Source organism: Lycorma delicatula, chromosome 1 (assembly GCF_047948215.1).
Source record: "Lycorma delicatula isolate Av1 chromosome 1, ASM4794821v1, whole genome shotgun sequence".
Classification (NCBI taxonomy): domain Eukaryota; kingdom Metazoa; phylum Arthropoda; class Insecta; order Hemiptera; family Fulgoridae; genus Lycorma; species Lycorma delicatula.
This window is the reverse complement of record NC_134455.1, coordinates 149,026,662-149,047,240: the sequence shown is the minus strand read 5'-3', so window position 1 is coordinate 149,047,240 and position 20,579 is coordinate 149,026,662. Positions and strand designations below refer to the sequence as shown.

Here is a 20,579-nt window from a genome sequence, read left to right as displayed (position 1 = left end):
TGTTACCGAATGGTTTGACCAATTTATGAAAATTAAATATATCCTTCTTTTTCAGTACTTTAAATTTAACAGCACCTTTGGATTCTTAGGTTACGTGTTATTTTTGGTATAAAAAATTCATATCGATACTAATAAAATACTGAGAAAGCTCTCAGCAGCTCGAGGACGAGCAGTAACCTTTGTCTGAACAGACAATGAAACACACGCTTTTTTATATTTCACGATTAAAAGTAACAAATGATGAAAAATATTATGAACGTTTTAAACTTTAAGATAACTCTCGACCCGGAACAGCATAGGTCTTTCAATACTGCAATACAAGCATTATTTGCTTGTGCTTACCCATAAAAGTTGATAAAAATTTCTATGCAGCTGTATGAACAGAATTCGTTACCCTAAAAAAAAAAAAACAAATACTAGATACAAATAAAGATGTTACGCGTATTTCTAAAATATTTATTTATTATTCAACTTTACACCCGAACATGGGAATTGTATATAACATAGAATATAGAATGTATGTATAAACATAGAATATATAATATACTGTAGAAGCATTTAATAATGTATTGCCGTAATGCAACAGCTAAGATTCAGTAATAATGAATATATTTTTAACACTATATTATTTTATTCACCAGAACGTTACGAGCGATTTCCAAATACAGTTTAATAATGATCACAATTTTGATTAGTTGAAGTTATTTACATATATTGTCATATAAAACAATTTTATATATTTTTATTTATTTATTGATCATTATCAGGATACAGAATTAAGGTATAATACATAATTACATAAAATATTATACAACTACACACTGAACCCGGCAAATATGCTAAAATCTCAGTACGAAGCTTGGGAAAACTTGGCCAGTACATAAAAAGTGTTATATTAAATTACTTATACTAAAATTAATAACTAAAACAATTCATTCTTCACATTTTTCTTAATACATCAATTTCTCTCTATTTCAAATACACCTTGTTTTCATTTAGTGTTCTAATCCAATTTTCCAGTTTATTTTTGATAACTTTGAATCTTATATCTTTTTAGTTCTGGTGATAACAAGTAAAAAACTGACGTAAAATAGGTGACATAAAGTAAACTTAAAAAAATAGATAGACATAAAATACTGACGTATAAACATGTTGATTTTTTTCTTTTTTTCATTATTGACTTAAGGCAAAATTTTACGTTCTTAATTCCTTGTACCAAGTAAAGGAAGTTGTGTATTGTGAAAAATTTCGGTTTTCAGATTTCAACGGAAATATCCATTTTGACCATCCCTGAATACATTTTCTAGACATCTTTACGTTTTGTGACATCTGTACGTACGTCTCTCTCATAACTAAAAAAATTGTAGGATGTTGAAATTTTGGATTTAGGATTGTTTTAACATCTAGTTATGCACCTCTCCTTTTGATTGCAATCGATTGAACCAAAAGAGTCCAAAATCCTTACAATTTGAATTTAGAATTTTTTCTTAGCTGCAGTAATAAGCCCTAACTGAGAGCTTTTCAACGATGTGTCATAAGTGGTACGTTTTTTCATTGGTTTCAGAGTTATAACCAAATAAAATTTTAATTAATGAAATATCTGGATCTTAGGGGAAGGCATCTCCTTTTTTTGTTTTTTAACTTTTTTTATTTTTAATTTAAATATATTGATTTATTAAGGATTATTAGCGTCTCATTGAAAAAAAACCTTAAATAATAATTCAGTAAAAAAAAAAAAAAATGTGAAAAAAATCAGAAGTTATTAGTGAAATAAAATCTTATGTACATTTAAAAACGTGTATATTAATTTAATAGGCATTTTATATATGTGTATATGTAATAGATTTGGTGAAACATCTGATTATTTAATATTAATTGAAAATTATAATTTAGATAATATTATTTTTGAATTTTCTAGTTTAATTTCTGTTTATTTTTATCTACATTAAAGTTAACTACAGACTGACCTAAAAATAGACCCTCACAAGAACAACGTATACACTGAGGCATACATGCCCGATCTTTAATAAATTGCAAAAAATTTCTTATCTTTTAGTTCATTACTCGTCTGATATCGTCGGACAATATTCTCCCAAATCGGAGTTGATTATCATTTCATTTAGTTGTTTTTTTTCCAATCATTTAATCGCTCTTTGGTTTGATATAATTCTTATCTTAATTTGTATACACGTTCTCTAGTTTTAAAATTTTCTCTCTGTTTATATTCAACATCCTCTCTTAATCTTTTTATTCTTTCCTTGGTCTTAACGTTTTATTCCTCTTTATATTTATCATCTTCTCTAATCTTTTTATTCTTTCCTTAGTTTTAATATTTGTTTCCTATTTATATTTATTATCTTCTTTTAATGTTTTTATTCTTTCTTTGTTTGCAACAATTTGTTGCTGTTTATTGTCTTTTGGTCTGCAACATTTTCTTCCTCTTTTTTTCAGATATATTTCTTCATGTTATCTTTCTTTTTCCTGTTTGATTGTTTCTTTTTCATTTTTGATTATTCAACATATAATCCAATAATAAAAACTGAATATTTTACACCGTAATGTCGAAATTAATATTTTTAACCAGTATACAGGAGTTCACTAAACGGATAGTTTAATTATTAACTTTTATTTACACGACACACCAAAAATTTGAAACTTTTGTTAATCAGCATCTCACGAAAATATAAATAATACTGATATCGTAATACAAGTAGTAAAGGGAATTTTATTCTATCCTAATATTTCATGTAAGATGTTGAATTAATAATTGTATAAATATCTGATATTAATAAGAACTAATATTTCAGCAATTGTGTAACTGTCAACTTTATTAAAGAATTGGAGGATCGTATCTCAATTTCAAATAAATAATTTTAAATGAAGTGCGGCAAAAATTTGTAATTTAATGTACGTACAAGGAAATCATGAAGTGCCCACATCAGATTTTTTCGTGTAACGGAACTACTATTAATATATTTATATGATAGTTCTTTATAATATAATGTGATTTTTTGTAATATATTCTTTTTATGTAAGTTATTTGGTACCATTTTATTGATTATTTTTGTTTCATTGATAATACTTATATAGATTAATACGGTTGGACTTCTTATATTCGTTCTTAGGAAATCAATTTATTACTTCAGAGTTACAACAACAATAGCCTTACTGCTATTATAATGTTCGGTGTAAGTAAAATGTGTAATTTGATTAGGTTTACTCAATATTTTGATGTATTGTGAACCTTACATTCTTGTATTTTACTAGTAAATATATATATTTTTGATATAATTAGCGGTCAATAGGTGTGCGGTTACAAAGTTTAACGTTATTTAAATATTTAAGATATAATTAATTCGATTCAGAAAGACGAAAAGTAACTCGGAATTATTTCCCCTCTATGTCATCAAATCTCTAGAGAATAAACGGAATTGTTTACCCCCTGTTAATCGTAAAATAGAAGGGGTTGGTACGTTATGATCTTTTCATATTAGCTTATTTGCCGTTAGCTAATGTTCAACGGGTACTCGGTAAACATCATTACGAATATACCGCTGCTCACTTCGATCATGTCAATAATCTCTTTAAGTATTCTGTGATATTTTATTCTACATCTTGTAAACCTTTATTTAAATAACGCAACTATTAACAATTTAAACTACTGTATGTTTGCTAAAATTCATTCCGAAGTTCAAAATTTTAATTTGTAACTTACATTCTAAAATACACCCATCGCCAACACACACAAATTTAGGCACGACTGCACATAAAAGCATTTTTGTAGTTTTTTGTGTTTTTTAGTAGCGTTGATAAAGTGTTTCCTCAGCCTTAAAAGAAGAAAAAATCGATTCCGATTAATTGTACCGATAAAAAAAATTGTAAACTGCATACGTTAAATAACACGTGTTTGAAATAAATCGCAGGATTATTTGAATTTTATTTTGATTATTGATGTTTCTATTACAATTATTACATTCTTAATATTTTGTTAAAACAAACTTATTGCAGTTAAAATGGCTTTTTTAATGTCAAGTTTATTATATATTTTAGGTATCATAATTACATACAAAATATTTGGATTTAGTGATTATATCGATACAAATTCATTCAAATTTAATATAAACTAATTAATCGCAATTAGTGCCTTATTATTTTTGATAAATATTCTCATAATAATAAAAGATTACATTGGAGAATTATGCAATAGAAATTTAATCTGTTTTTTCCTGTTTTATTATTTTCATCGATAAAAAATACATTATTATATTTCAATAGTGCGAGAAACTATTGAAATATAATAATGTATGTTCATTGAAAGTTCTGTTCGTTCGAGAGGTAATTTAGCCCTGATATGTGTCAGTCCAGAGGTAAATCTTAAAGTAAGGGATTGTAAGAGCGGGAGAGATAGAACTTGATGATTTTGAGCCGAGGGTTGAAGCAATTCATCTTATGTCGTAACTTTATCAGACGTCGTCAAACGATAGCGCGTGGATATTGCAGTTGGATAAATTGTCAACCATTCATAACTAAGACGACTAACCCCGTAAACATTTTCACCCCTTATTCTTCCATCCGTTCACTATGTTAAACGCAATCGCTAACTTATTTTTGCGTCGGCAAAAGTGAACCTATTAAGTTCCTAGAAATAATTTTGTAAATTACGTTAATTTTAGTTTATTAATACTTTTAATTTTACTTCTTTTTTAATCAAATTTTTTGTAATAAAAAGAAATTGTCTGTAACTCGAGGCCAATAAAATTCATCGTCATCATTGTCATCATTTCTTAGCTCATTGTCAACATTATTAAAGTTTTGCCAATGTATGTAAGTATTAACAATTTAAACTGCTCTATGTTTGCTAAAATTCATTCCGAAATTCAAAATTTTAATCTATAACCTGCATTCTAAACACCCATCCGCCAACACACACAAATTTAGACACGACTGCTCGTAAAAGCATTTTTATAGTTTTTATGTTTTTTCATCGATAAAAAATACATTATTATATTTCAATAGTGCGAGATGCTCGATACATATTCATTGAAAGTTCTGTTCGGTCAAGAGGCAATTTAGCCCTGATACGTGTCATTCTAGAGGTAAATCTTAGAATAAGGGATTGTAAGAGCGAGAGATAGAACGTGATGATATTGATATTATTAACGTAACTTAGCTTAATACATATAATATCATATTTAGTAAATAATTTTTATTTATTAATATATACATAATTATAACCTGGATACATAATAATATGACATTTTTAATATAATAATATCAAATATTTTACACGTTTGATATTTTTTATAATAACTAATTATTATTTAGGTGACTTTTTTTATATCGGTAGGAATAACATAATTTACAACAACAAATCGAACTATCTAATTTTATGTTGTAGCGATTTATATAAAAATTTTTGAAAGATTCAACCCCGGTTTTTTAAAATTGGATAAAGATTGGAATTTTAAAATTGATTCGTACGAGTGGTAAAATTGAACGATACAGGAGTAAAAATTAGAATATTGAAAGAACCCGGTTCGAAAATTGGCATCGTAAAACTCTAGCTAGTTTTAGGAAGAACCGAGTCTCTCGGGACACCGTCAGAATTCATTTCGAACTGCTTCTGTCCGGTGAACGGCTGGCTTGGCTATCTTACGTGATAACTCCCTAGAGCGACATTTCTTCACATTCCATCTCCTACTGCATTATAAAAATACTAAAGGTCTCTTTTTTAAAATTGCTTTGGCTTTTTTTAAGGTCAGGAAACTATTATTAATAATTGTACGTGTATTTTTATCCTACTTTAAATCGATTGAATGATTTGTCCGTAAGAAAATACCAGAGTATCAATTAAATCGACTGATCGATGTATTGTTAATTATTTAACACTTATTATCATTAACTTATTGTTATTTATATAACACTTTATCAACATTGTTAACAATATGTTATCAGGTCTTGTTTTCTCACAGCTACTATTTTAGATTAAAAAGAGTTTTTATAAAAACTAATTAAAAGATACAAAAAGTTAATTATGATCACTTGTTTTGTTATTGCTCTGAAATTCTGGATATATTTTCTTTGGTTCTAGTATTCCATAAATAATTTTGGTGTTAAATCTCATTAATATTTGTTTATTAGCAGCCTCGACACAGTATTAGAATGATTTCCTGTATTTTATTATCATTATTAATTTTGTTTTATTTTTTTATTGCAGGCAATAAGATGTACAGTACCCGGTTGCGCCTGCGAATGTTTTACTCCTGGTAAACAACATATTCGATTCTGTGACAACTGTTCTCACGGCTGGGTTCCTCATGGTGAGTAATAATGTGTTTATTATGGCATGCGTAGGTTTGTAAAATGTAATTCACAACAGATTACTTGCTATTCATCTGTAAACGGTCGCTGTATAATATTTGTCGAATTCACTCTTTTACGATGGAAGAATGTATTTAGTCCTCAAGTAAAAGGATAAATGTAAAAATACGTAAAATAAATTAATCGAGTCACAACTAAAATATTAATTTTTATATTGTTGCCGGTAATTTCATTATTCGTAACAAAGGATTAAGGATTCTTATAGAAAATTCAATACAAATAGTACAGCCTTAAATGCTTACCCAGTAGTAGCATTTTGAGCCGATTAACAGACAATTTGTAGAAATCGCTACTGCGCCTGCTCTGATTTTCTAAGCGGTTATCGGTTGGAGAATGGTACCAACTTTTCTTTACGTTTTGGAGTCTTCTGAATACGATTTCGCAATGTATATCCATGTATATATGCATGTATAAGATTTTTTCGTCCCCTCTACTGGACCCAAATCTTAACTGATTTTGACAAAAGATGGTGGGATAATGTTAACTATTGGGGATAGACCCCTATTGATTTTCAAGCGTACAGGTTCACAGGAACCGGAGTTAGCGTCAAAAATCTGGGTTTTTGAGGTACGTTATGTTGTAACTTGAAGGGTGACTTGTTATAAAGCTAAAATTATATTTTGGCGAGCACCATAAGCTACTAAATGGTCCCAAAACCTCAAGTTTTGTAGCTCAAATCAAATTTTTGCGAGCACCGCCAGGTGCGAGCTATTTTTGCTATAATATTTTAGTTCCGCAATAAAACAAAATGTTATCTAGTATGAAGGAAGGAGGCTAGTGTCCAAAAAATCAATTTTGAAGTTTCAATCGTTTTGGATTGGTTTAAACCTTTTATTTTTTTGTTTGCACGACTGCAAAACCATAAAAATTAGGAGTAACAGTATTAAAGTAAGCTGTTGACAAGTACCAGTATTAAGCAATTGATGCAGTCACAACTCAAGTATATGAAAAGGAGGAAGAAAAACACAAATGTACAAGCACATTATATACTTATGTATTTATTGGAACAATACTCAGTACATAGCAGTATTATAAAAGAACACATAACATGAAATACAAAAAAAAAAGAAAACAAAACCGAAAAAGAATAACACCAAAAGCAATATTATTTTCAAAAATCATTACAGCAGTGTAACATCCTTTCTTTATTAACTAAAACCGGAAATCCGCTCTTCTGGCGCAATTACTACGACAAATTTTTTTTTTTTTTACTATTTATAACATTCAAGTAAACGGTGACTTCTACTTTTACTTGGTACTTAGTCGTAGTTAATTTTATAATAAATATTCTTTTCCATCATCATTTATAATTTGTGTTGTATGTCCTCTATTTTATTATCGATGAAAGATTTGTTTGTTGAAAGTGAAAATAAGAATAAAGAGAATGGGTTTTAGAATTTCATTATCAGAATACGAGTATATGAAAATAAGATTTCCGCAACAATTCTAAATAAAAGATTAATTTAAGGATAAATTAATGAATTTAAAGATAAATTTATGAATGAATCTATCAGTCTGTAAATGAAGTTATCGCTAGAACACTGCATAAATTTATTAATTAATGTGCATAATAAACATGTAATATTACATACGAGGATAACATCGTACATAAATTGTTATCGGATCATAAAGAACTATTAACTTATTGGTAATATCATTTTTCACCGGTTGTATGTTTAAAAATTATTATCGGTCATGTATGCGATTATTACAGTGAAATATTTACCAATATTTTATTAATATGCTGTAGCATTTCTTTGGTAAAACACTGAAAATACGTAAAGAGAAATGTAATTAACATATTTAAACGTAAAAATATGAATTAAATTGCATAACTATGTTGCACATAATTCCATGTACAGTATTTAGTGGCTGTAGGGTGTGTTTGAATGTTCACTAAAGAAATTACTTCAAGGGGGAGTATTAGTTACATTAAAGCTGTATTTTTTGTTAGAAAGCAAAACGTATTTTATAAATAAATATCTCTAAAGATTTATGATCGGTTATGATTAACATTTTTCAGTAAAAACATATAATTTAGAAGTTAATTAAATTCTGAATGCGGAGTTCGAGTTATTACCAATAAGTAATTAATGGTAATTTGAAGGAATATAAAAAAATTGCTTAAAGTAGAAATTATCATGATTATCTAAGGGCGTAAAATATACACAAAAGTAAACTGCACTGCAGTCAGCAAATAAAACGTTTATTGTAATTTGAAGAACATAATCTTTATTTTTCCTTCGATAATAAAAATCATATATCTCTCGTTTATAAAATTGACTAATAAATTGAATTCTAACTTGAAAAAAAGGGGAGACGGTAGATGTGGGCATTTTATGGAGCATAGGGGATAAGAAATAAATAGAAAAGGTCATAAAATAGGACCCGGTAGTTCCCGTGTGGGTAGTTGGTCAATCTTATTGGGTACTGTAGCGGGTTGAAGGGGTGAATATGCAGATTATCATGGTCAGTTTCCTCATCTTATAGTCAAAGTACCTCCCACCCAAAAGAAAAAAACCTTTACGACGTTACTTTACTATTCTGATATATAACATCTCGTTGGAAACCCAGACCGCTATCCCTTACTCGAGACAATCTCGTAAGGGTCACCTTCCCTTTTGTTTGTAAATTACCTCATTTACAAAAGTACTGCTAAACTGAAGAATGCTAAGCCATAAATTAGGCCTATATTATACCCGAAATCAAAATTTTTCCAGTGAAAATACTATTTAATTGTTTAAAATTTCGCATTTTACTAGTATTTATTTTCACATAAAATATTAAAGGTAGCATCATTAAACTTTAAAAATGACTATTTTTTTTCATATGGTTTAAATGTCAGTTCTTTTACATTTTATTATGCCGGGAAAATTAATGTAATTTTAAACTTATTCCTCTCTATTCGATTTCACTGTTCTGGTAAAATAAATCTTATATATATCGGACAGTTTTCATTTGACGGATTTTTTTCGAGAACAGATAAATTTTACATCAAAATAAAACTGGGATGGAGATACGGTTTGTCATCTACGGTTCTTGAATGTAAACAAATATTTTTGTCGACTTCATCAATATCATTTGCCTAGTATAAATGTCCGGTAGTTAATATTTTGAACAAGAATATGTTGTATCAGCGGCTACTCATGGCGTTCTTGACATACAGATTGAGCTCTTCAAAGCTCATTTGATCTTCAGGTTCGGCAGTTTTGAATGATTCTTGAAGCTTGACTTTTTTTTTTTTGCCTAATGCTGAGCGAGAGAAACCGAAAATCAGGTGAAAAACTGGTAAAAGGGAGATAGCAGATGAAATGGTGACCTCATTCACAACTGGATAAATAACAAAACAGTTATGCACCAGTTTGCAAATGTGATTGTTAACTTCGGTACTAAGAAGGCTATAAGGGCCGAGAAAATTTCGTCTTATGAAAGATTTTATCAACTTTCAAAAAATTGCGTCTACTTTTGTCGATTTTTCACCATTTCACTTTCTACCTCTTTTTCACAATTTTCATGTTATTCGTGAAAAACGGCAAAGCTTCATTTTAAAATTTTGCTTAACCCGCTTAAAAGGGTGGGTGATGGGGTAGTATTTTCAAAATGAGATAGGTTTTCTTGAGTTTGGAGAATTTTCATGCTGGGAGTTTCGATCCTAAACTTTGAGGATTTTCGTTAAATTGAACTCTTAAAAACTCCCAAATATTGAGAAGACGTTATTAGAGTATTACGAAAAATTATATAGTTACATATACGACTACTTTACAACATATTTTTTTTTTTATATACATAACCACATAAGTATGATTGTAAAGTCATTAAATTCATTTCCATGAACAGATGTTTTACAAAAATGATGCCTTACATTATTTATCCGATAGCTAATTTATTATACGTTCCTTTTTAATATCTCACACACAAATCAGGTTTTTATTATAATTATAAAAAAAATCGCATATGGACTTACTCAGTGTCATTTTTACTGCCTTGTACGAAGTAAAGGAAGTGTTGTGATCGTGAAAAATTTCGGTTTTAAGATTTCAACGGAAATATCCATTTTTACCATTCCTGAATCCATTTTGACTAGTTTCGACGTGACGAATGTACGTACGTACGAATGTATTTCGCATAACTCAAAAACGATTAGTCGTAGAATGTTGAAATTTTGGATTTAGGGCTGTTGTAACAACTAGTTGTGCACCTCCCCTTTTTGATTGCAATCTACTGAACCAAAAGTGTCCAAAAAAGCTCAAAATCCAAAAACATTTGGATTTTGGACTTTTTCTTAACTGCAGTAATAAGCCCTCATTGAAAGCTTTTCAACGATATATGAAAAGTGGTACTTATTTTCATTGGTTCCAGAGTTATTGTCAAATAAAATTTTAATTAATAAAATATCTGGATCTTAAGGGAAGGCACATCGGTTCGAATCAGACTTCATCTCCGTTTTTTTAACTTTTTTTTTAATTTAAATATATTAATTTATTAATAATTATCAACCTCTCATTGTAAAAAAATCTTTACGATAAATAATAATTCAAGAACAAAAAAAAAATAGAAAAAATATCAGAAGTGTTTAATAGAATAAAGTTTTTATGTACTTATTTAAAAAAAAAGTGTAAATCTAATTTAATAGACGTACAAGGAAATCGTGTTTTGTCCACATCAGATTTTTTAAAAGTAATCACAGTGATAAATGTAAGTAAAGTAGGTACTTGAATACAGGTTGTTGTAGTCATTATATATATTGGTTGTTGTGCTCTTAATATAGAAATTTTAATTCACAATTTGTGCAGACGATAAACGTAGTCCTTGTTGAAGTTATTGCAGTATATTTCAAACATTTATAAAAATTCGGTTTCTTACCACGGTTTTAAGAGATTAGCGATTGTAAATTTTGTTTATTGTACTGCCTTTTGAGCAGCATTGCCGATCTAAAAACATGGCATTGAGCGACTGTATCGTTGCGGGCGGTGAAGTAGGCTGTAGTACGGTAAGCAGAGAGAATCCTCCTTTTATGCAAGTCAAATGAGCCGAATGAGGCAAGAGTGTTATTGATGGACGAATGTATCACCTAACATTATTTTCAACCATGAATAAATTTACATGTGATGTGATACTCCCTCCCGCCACCTCTTCGGTCTAACGCCGCCTTTGCCTGCCAGACTCCATCGATTTTATTCGGGACTCTTGCGCACGAGGAAGATCCGTCCGTCCGTACGTCCAGCCGTAAGTTGACCTAACTTCCTGTCACGTATCGCCTCTTTTATGCATCTGCCTATTTTCGATCTAATTATTAACAACTTCCTCTATTTATCCCCATTTCTATAAAAATTACGGTCTCTTATTATTTTCACTGTCACAAATTTTCACATTTTAAAATTATCAGTTTTTTACCATATTACGTTATTTATACGAACCGTTTATACTTGGCAGTAGAAGACTTCTATTATCAAAGAAGATCGTGGTTGATTGGAATAATGAATAAATAATATGGATTTTTGACGTTTCGATGTATTTTGTTAATAATATTGTAATCAGTATATCAAAATGTGTGTAGCAATATAAATAAATGAATTAAACGCGTAAAATACGTTGCGATTAATTGAAATAACGTGAAATTTTTCCGTTTCCGTATTTTTACGAAATGCAATTCACATTTTTTTTATTATAGTTCAATCGGAAGAAATAACTTCCTTAGTTGTTATTTCCCATTTCGATATTTTTCGTTTTCATATCGATTAATAAGTTTAAATATTTTTACACAGTGAACCTTATTATTTATCTAAGCATATTACTAATATTATTTATCCTAAATATATTATTTTACACTCACAAGAGTAAGTGTAACATACTAGTGTGGCTTATAAATTAATAATATTTATTTTATTTAATACTGTAATCTAATAAATATTGTACATATTTGTGTACGAAATATATTACATTGAACCACTCCTTTACCTTAATCAGTAAATATAATAAATAAATAACCAGTGTTGAAATATATGTATACGTATACTACATATGTAATATATTATAAAATAATGTCGTTAGATTCACTAAATATAAATTCTGAATTTAAAATTAAAAACAAAATATAATATTCTAATTACCTCTGATTTGATTAAATAATTTTAGACAAAGTATTTCACTGTAAATTTGATAGTTTAAAATATCTGTATTTCGAAAAAAACTACAAAATTTACTAATAGAAAATAACTTATTTTATTATTAACTAATCATTAAAAATATAGAAAATGTTTGAGTTTCGACTATAACGACCAGTTCAGATCGATACTTCAGTTGTAAAACGTATATTACATTTTACTTTCTTCGAATACATACTACTAATTTTACAATATGTGTGGAATTTTCAGTCATAATTATCAGATTTGTGAATAATGCAGAAGGATAATTAAAGGATTTCTTTCATACGTAATTTGTTCGGGCGTGGGTGTGTATTATATAAGTTATGTTCTGTAGACATAGGACGGACAAGCTTCGGGCGACTATTTTAAACCTGCAGAAATTTGATCGGTTGTAGTAGCGCGCGCATTCCAGTACAATGATTTATAACTCAATTATTGCAAACATTATATTCTGAATAATAAATAGCTCAGTCGTTATAGGGTCTGCTTCTTCGACAACAGGTAATTGCCTTGTAGTTGTATTATTGTGCTTTATCTCGTCGGAGCTACGTGGACTCTCGGTTCTTTACTTGTCATATCCGACGGCGAGGAATCATTTCGTTCATTTGTGGGCAGTTCATTTTCATCTCGGTTAACTAGAATAAATTTTCCTTTATCTTGCTAGAATTCCAACAAACAAAAATAATCGATTTTAAACGATTTTAATCGGTTAATTTATAGCAAGAATATATTGAGATCTTACTTTTCTAAACGGAAAATTACATGAAAGATACTGAAAGTAACTTGAGTAGTTACTCAAGTTATTTTAAAACGCTTTTGATTTATAAGTGTCGAAATATAATTTCTATATCTCAAATACTTGTGCAATTATACTTTTATAAAAACATACACATAGCATAACTCACGATATTTTTTATTTTATTTTTTATAATATCGATAGCTGCTTGTGTTGATAATATACTATTTCGATGTTATTATTTTAAGTTCGAGTTTAATCTGATGCTATGGACCCAAAAGAGGAAGTGTACTTTACACGTAAAATAATCGGTAGATAATATTAAATTTTATTTCTGAAGACGTCCAACACTGACACAAAATAAATATGTCCACCGGCAAATTATAGTATTAATTAACCGCCTGTAGGATTTAAGAAGGTGATTTTAGATAAAATGTATCAAGATGTAGTAAGTGTATTTCTGATAATATATTCGTTGAAATTTTTTTAATAATTTCGTAGAGGTTTTCGATCATTTTATTTTACTTTTAAAACGGTTTTATTATGCGAAACTACCAGAGTGTAATCTAATTTATGTAACTGCTTCGAATACAGCTTAAGTTGTGTGACCGGCCTACGTACCTTTAATTGATTTGATGCCAGTGCGGTTTGTAGGTGGAGTCATGGCAAAATTATTAATGCCGGTAAAAAATAATAATGACAAAGAAATAAGTACAAGAGGCGAGTTAAGATGAGAACCTGTTATGACAATCATTAACTTCAAGAGGCTCAACCGATTCTTACCCGTTAGTAGTGCTTCGGCCGGTCGTTCGGACAATATAATAAACATTGTCAATCTCGGTCCGGTACCATTAAATTTTATGACTCCATTTAATTACACTCTCGCACAGCGCCGGCCTATATAAATCGCTCCCGAGTTTAGTTTATGAAGCCGCCGTCGTTTGCCGCCGAAGCAGCACCGTCGTTTGACTCCGTTGTCCGAATGACATACCACTTAAGAATTAATTAAGTTTCTTTATGAGGTTCGCTCTTCGATCGCCGCGGCCTCGAATCGACGGTTGAAGCTCCCCGTGGAGCGAACAAGACCTCAAAGACATGTCTGGTAGATCCATACGCGCGCACACGTATGCACGCATCGGTGCACGATACATACCATTCTCTTTCCTGGCTCACCGATATCTCATTATCTGCTTTTCATTTCTTTTATGATATTCTTAACTTGAATTGTGTAACGTACGAAGAATTTGTTCCTGTTATTTTATACGCTTGGAAAAAATAGCGATAGTAAGAAGCGAATACATTTTTTTAAGCGAAGATATTTTTTTCGTATCTAATAAATATACGTATAGTAATCTATAATTAGTTACGATTTGAATGATATCGTTTATGAATTTTTAGATAGATATAACCTACTCTCAAATTCATACTGTCTGATTTTACCTTCTGCGGTCAAGTATTATTTTCTTTTTCTTAAAATTCCATTCTTTCTGTCATTTTCTATTAGTTATTAGTTGGCACGTTAAAGAAATTGATAGCCGATAGTTGAATAGCTGATGAGTAATGGTTGTTATTAGTTGATGAAACGGTCAGAATGCTGGGTTCTACGGACAACTTCCGTTACAGAATCTTTTTTTATCCATGTAGCTGAGTAATCGAATAAATATTTTAATCATATTTTCCAACAACTCTTTGGTTTAATAAAGGGAATTGCTGTGTGCATTGGTACCATACCTGTTTAAATTTAGGCGGTTTAGTTCGAAAATTTATTTGATTGTTTAGTACTTTTGTTTCCAAGTAATGTCAAAAAAAGTTTTAACTCGCATGACAAATGTAAAAAGTAAATATCCAATCGGTATTGATTGAATTTATATCTCTGTTTTAAAAGAAATAGTGAATGATATTATTGTTCCTGTTGCAAATTAAACTAACAAATCCTTAATAAGAACACTGCAAAATACTCGCACTGCTGTTACACTTTTATTCTTATTACTATTATAAGACATGATTTATGCAAGATTTAGATTTATTGAAAAACGCTTATTTTCTTATTATTAGAGAAAACAACTGGAAGGAAATTTACATGGAAACGTTCCTGGATGATGTCCCTCTATTCCTGTCTGTTATTTATCATTAAAAAACGTTGTAGGAGATATAAATGAGGGACAGATAATTCCGAAAAATGATCCGAAGAATAAGAAGATCTCATACCAAGCTATGGAAAATGAGGAATGATGTGGTTTTCCGTGCCCTCCTTTATCAACCGGAATATATTTTTTTATATCAGTATGCTAAATCCAGTGAAATTTACGTGATATTCAGCTCCATATCAGAAAGTAATTACTTAAAAGAATTATAAATTATTATGTTTCCAGTTTTTGATTCCCACCATGTAAAACATTTTGAGATCAAATAAATTTCATTTACAACAGCACCAAACTGTATTATTTAGCTTGTAACTTCTTTAATTAAACATTGATCTTGACTTTTTTTATTTTTTGATAAAGATTACTTACACACATTTGTTTAAATTATAATATTACCATCTTGGAGATTAAAAAAGAAAAACAAATGCATAAATTATTTAATCCAAATCAATTACTAACATACTAAATGATTTTCTACCCTCCAGATTAAAATATATAGTTTCCTGTTTTTAAAAAACACAATATTACTCGGCACATGGATTTTTAATCATAGACAAACCTGGTATAAAATAATTACATAAATCTGAAATTTGTACATACTATTTAAATATTTGTTGTGGTGGATTAAATATATACTGAATTATTTTTCAAATAAACCTTTCCGATTTTTTTTATTTATCAGCGAATTTACGCATTGCTGCATCACTGTGGTTTTAGATAATTATTATTCTTAATTATAAACATAACAGACTTTATTTTATTAATTTTGTTTTTTTTGACGCTGCTCTACTCAAGGCTTTCTCGTAATTTTGATCCTTCGAGGCAATCGTAGAACAGTTCTTTACGAAATCTATAATAGCATTTTTACCATTTTTCATGTGATCTATGTAGAGTATAATTTTGGTTTAGTATGAATAAAATATTAATTTATTATAAGATCTTAACGTTTAAAGGACTTAGATCCTTAATAGGTTAACTGTAAAATGTTTCTTTAACGTTCTGTTCATGTTACAGTTTTGTTATTTGAGAAACCTTTAAGCATCGTCTTCTGCGGTACACACTTTAAACTTGAGCTGTACTTTCTCTCAAATCGTCAGGATGGATTCGAGAATTAGATTGGGTAAATTTTGCTCGGCTAATGAAAATGTTTCTTTCGTAGATGATGAGAGTTGGATGTTTTTATTAATACGTTTGTTAAATGGTGTTCGTCAAAACATCTCTTTTTCGTATTCCCACAAATATTTAAGTACACTCATTTTTAAGTATTCTCCAGAAAATAGTTATCGATATTAATGTGAATAATGTAATATGTTTTATATATGGGTACTCCTGGTTTTAATTCTTTTTATTGTTTTAGATAATGGTAGCTAAACAAAAGAAATGGTAGTTAAATAAAGTTACTTTCTCATACTTGTGTACCCCTTCTGAACAAGATATAAGTTAAGATTTTAAGCTGTAATGACTAATTAAATCTTATAAAAACAATAAATTAATGTTTTTATTAAGAATATAATTTTTTTTAAATCGTGAAACGAAATAAAACTTTTCTAGAAAAAATATTTTACGTCACTCTGATAATTTTTCACAGTTCTTACAAAAACTTTAGTATTTATAATTTGTGTATTTTAGTTGCAGCGTAAATATTTATTTAGAAGTGTTATGTTTGTAATTTTTGTATAAATTGATAATTTAAGTTCATTAACAGCTACGATATCGATCATAAATACTGCAGTAAATAAAATTACTATTCTCTATGTAATCATTCATTATTTTTATTTTTATTATTGGCATTGATTTATAATTTTTTAAAAATGGTGCGCTATGCTGTATTTCAACGTGTATTAATCAAACAAGTTTTTGAAAATTCAGAGATAGTTATTAGTTCTACGACCCATATAATTATTATTAATAATGGTTTTGTGAGATTTGCTTTGTAATTTAACACAGGATAGATAAATTTCAAGAAAGATATATGCTCGTATAAATGTCGTAGTTAATATTCTTAAAATGACAGGTTGTTTAACATTATTACATAACGTTTAATGATCCTAATAATCAATAAATTATTTCACTGATTAGAGTATGCTAATTTTAATGGTGGATTGCTTCCTTTAGATTATCTTTTTTACAATTTATTAGTTCGAATTTCCTTCCTAGGTTTTGTTTTGCAGAATTAGTTCCTAAAATTTTTGGTATGGTATATTCGTGGTGCTTCAATTTATTGAAGAAAGAAATTAGTGTTGGTTTTCTTTACCGTACTGGAATATTTTCTTTTTCCTATTTAACCTCCGGTAATTACCGTTCAGATAATACTTCAGAGTATGAATGGGGATGATATATATGAGTATAAATGAAGTGTAGTCTTGTACAGTCTCAGTTCGACCGTTGCTGAGATGTGTTGTTAATTGGAACCCAACCAACAAAGAACACCGATATCCACTATCTAGTATTCAAATCCGTGTAAAAATAACTGGCTTTAGTAGGATTTGATCACTGAAACTCTCGACTTCCAATCAGCTGATTTGGGAAGACGTTAGAAGATTTTACCACTAGAACAACCCTGTGGGTTACCGTACTGGAATGCTAGAACTGAATTACTAAATAGAATAAATACTAGGAAAAAATTATTTCTTAGAAACACATCTTCTAGAATAACCTACTTCAACAGATAATCAGACATTATTTTTCATTACAGCGAAAGATTTTTCAAAGTAGTTTTAAAAAATGTGAATCTTCAGAGGAAGAAAAATCGAAATAAATAATAAAATTTATATAAGCAAAAAATTTTAAATTCTGAAAGAAAAAAACATTTCGGTTTCTCATTAATTAACACACTAATCAGTGGAATCACTTATATGTATGTGCGAATACACCTCTGCCTAAATAAATAAAAAATAATTTTTTATTCCTACGTATTTTTGTGTTCCTTGCAACGGCATATGAGTTTGTTCATTTTGATGTGACTAGGAAAAAAATTTAATTTTCTCTAAAGAAATAGTTTATTAATATTTTTGAACGATAGATTTTTCATTGGATCTGATAAACCACACTTTTTACTCCTGCTGCAAAATAGAAAGTATGATAAGCATCCAAAAAATGGGGTATAGGTTATTATTACATTTCTTAACGTTTCAGACCCAGAAACCCTAAAAAACCAGAAAAAGGTTCGGGTAATGTTCACACATGTATGTAAGTGTGTTGACGTGTTTGAAGCTTAATAACTTTTGACTGAATAAATCGATTTTTATGAAATTTGGCAGACACGCATGTACATAGGGCAATTTGTTTTGTAAGAGTTGGAAGTCTAAATCTCCAGGGGGTAGGGTAGAAAGTTTCTTTGGGAGAGAATTTTCTAAAAGTTTTTTAAACAAAACCCCGCTTTATATTAAGATATATGGCTCTCTCTCTATCTCTCTCTCTCTCTCTCTCTCTATATATATATATATATATATATATTAAACAATACATGCCTGTATGGTTACCTTATCATTAAAAAAAAAATTGTCCCTCATATTCTCCCTTCCCCCAAAATCGAAAAACTTTTTATTTCACACATATTTTTTAACCGAATTTTTTTACGTCTTCTTAGACGTAATAGTAGTGAACCGACCCAAAAAAATACTTTCGTAGCATTATTGGGGGTAGGAAAGCCGATCAAAATTAAAAAAATTCTTTTTTGGAATCTTTTAAAACTTTTTTGGTTTATATGTTTTACCTTTACATTTAGTTTTTAATTTATTTGTTTTTGGTTTATTTTCTATTTCTTTTGTTTATTTTAAAAATTTTTTGGTTTTAACTTAAAGATAGTATTACGATAAAATTTCATCATAATTCACCCCCACCGCCAAAAAAATCACATGTAAATTTTTATTGGTTGTACATTTTTCAGTTTTTTAGTTTCTTCCATTTAACATAGTAAACGTAGACAAATCAAATAATTTTCTTGGGTGATGGGAGATGAATTTGTGCGTGGGGAACAGCAAAAAGAAAAAAGCATTAATTGTTTGAATTTTTAAAATTTTTTCACGTATCATTATTTTTCCCCTATATAAGAATAAAGAGAATAACTTTGTTGTTAGCCTTTTTTATAACAACAAATCAATTTTGACTTTTATTTTTATTATGATCATAATTAAATAATTTTTTTACTGTATCTTTAATTAGCCTTTTCGAATAACGTTGTCATTTCTATTATTTTTTTACGTTTAAAAAGTAAAAGCAATCAACTCTGAAGAACAAAAATTCTGAATTATTAGGTAAGTAATTCGGAGTTTTCTGTTACGTTGTGTTTTTCTGATAAATAGGTAATCAAATAATAATGTCCAAACGTTTTGCTTTATCGTTTAGAACTATAACCTATCTGTAATATATCTCCTTATAGTTAATAACTCTTTATAGATAATAAAAAAAAATTATTATGCATTATTTCATGAGTGTATGCTGCAATTTCATTATTTTCAGATTTTATTTTGAAATAATTTTATATATTTCAATTAAAAAACATCAGTAAACTGAATTACTTAAATTAAATTTAAAAACTAATTTTCAATCTTAAGTCGATGAGGGAAAAACCCTAAATTATCAATCGTAAATAATTTTACGATCAATTTTTTGGTCGTGTTTCATCGACTGTTTATAAGTAAATTAACATTAGGCTGATACATATACGATTTCAGAAAGTAAATAATTTAATACAAATTTATTAAAACATGAAAATATCAGATTTACTTCTTTATTAAGGAGTCGTTTAATATATTACGATAATATTAGTAGTATATTAAAATAAGTTAACTGGCTAAGCGCTTTCTATCCTTGGTTAAGCAATAAAGTTTTTCCTGTTATGACAATAGGACTGTATAATACGTTTTATACAATATAAAGACGGGAAATGACTGTTAAGGCAGCAGTAACTACAAAGTTAGCATAATTAACTCACACCAGGTAGATATAATTTTTTTTATTTTAATTGTCGATTCGGTTGTAAATAATGAAGGTTGAAGTTTAGGATACTTCTACCAAAATTGTCGCATAAAATTTTGTTATAAGAAAAACATCACTGTTAGTTACAAAACCGTTTAATAACACTACGTAGTTCATTAAACTTAAAAAAAGTAAATGCTCTTATTACGCTGGATAATAGACATAAATACAGAAGCTTTATTTCAGGCGAGA

The 20,579-nt window shown here is 28.8% G+C and overlaps 1 protein-coding gene across 2 annotated transcripts in view; it reads left to right on the top strand.

The window, feature by feature from the left end:
* Positions 1–20,579, top strand: part of LOC142324038 (zinc finger protein basonuclin-2-like) — a 410,165-nt gene that overhangs the window by 223,192 nt on the left and 166,394 nt on the right. For both annotated transcript variants that reach the window (XM_075364637.1, XM_075364629.1), the window contains exon 4: positions 6,218–6,320. In XM_075364637.1, the coding sequence (XP_075220752.1) occupies positions 6,218–6,320 (103 nt within the window). The remainder of the gene's footprint in view (positions 1–6,217; positions 6,321–20,579) is intronic.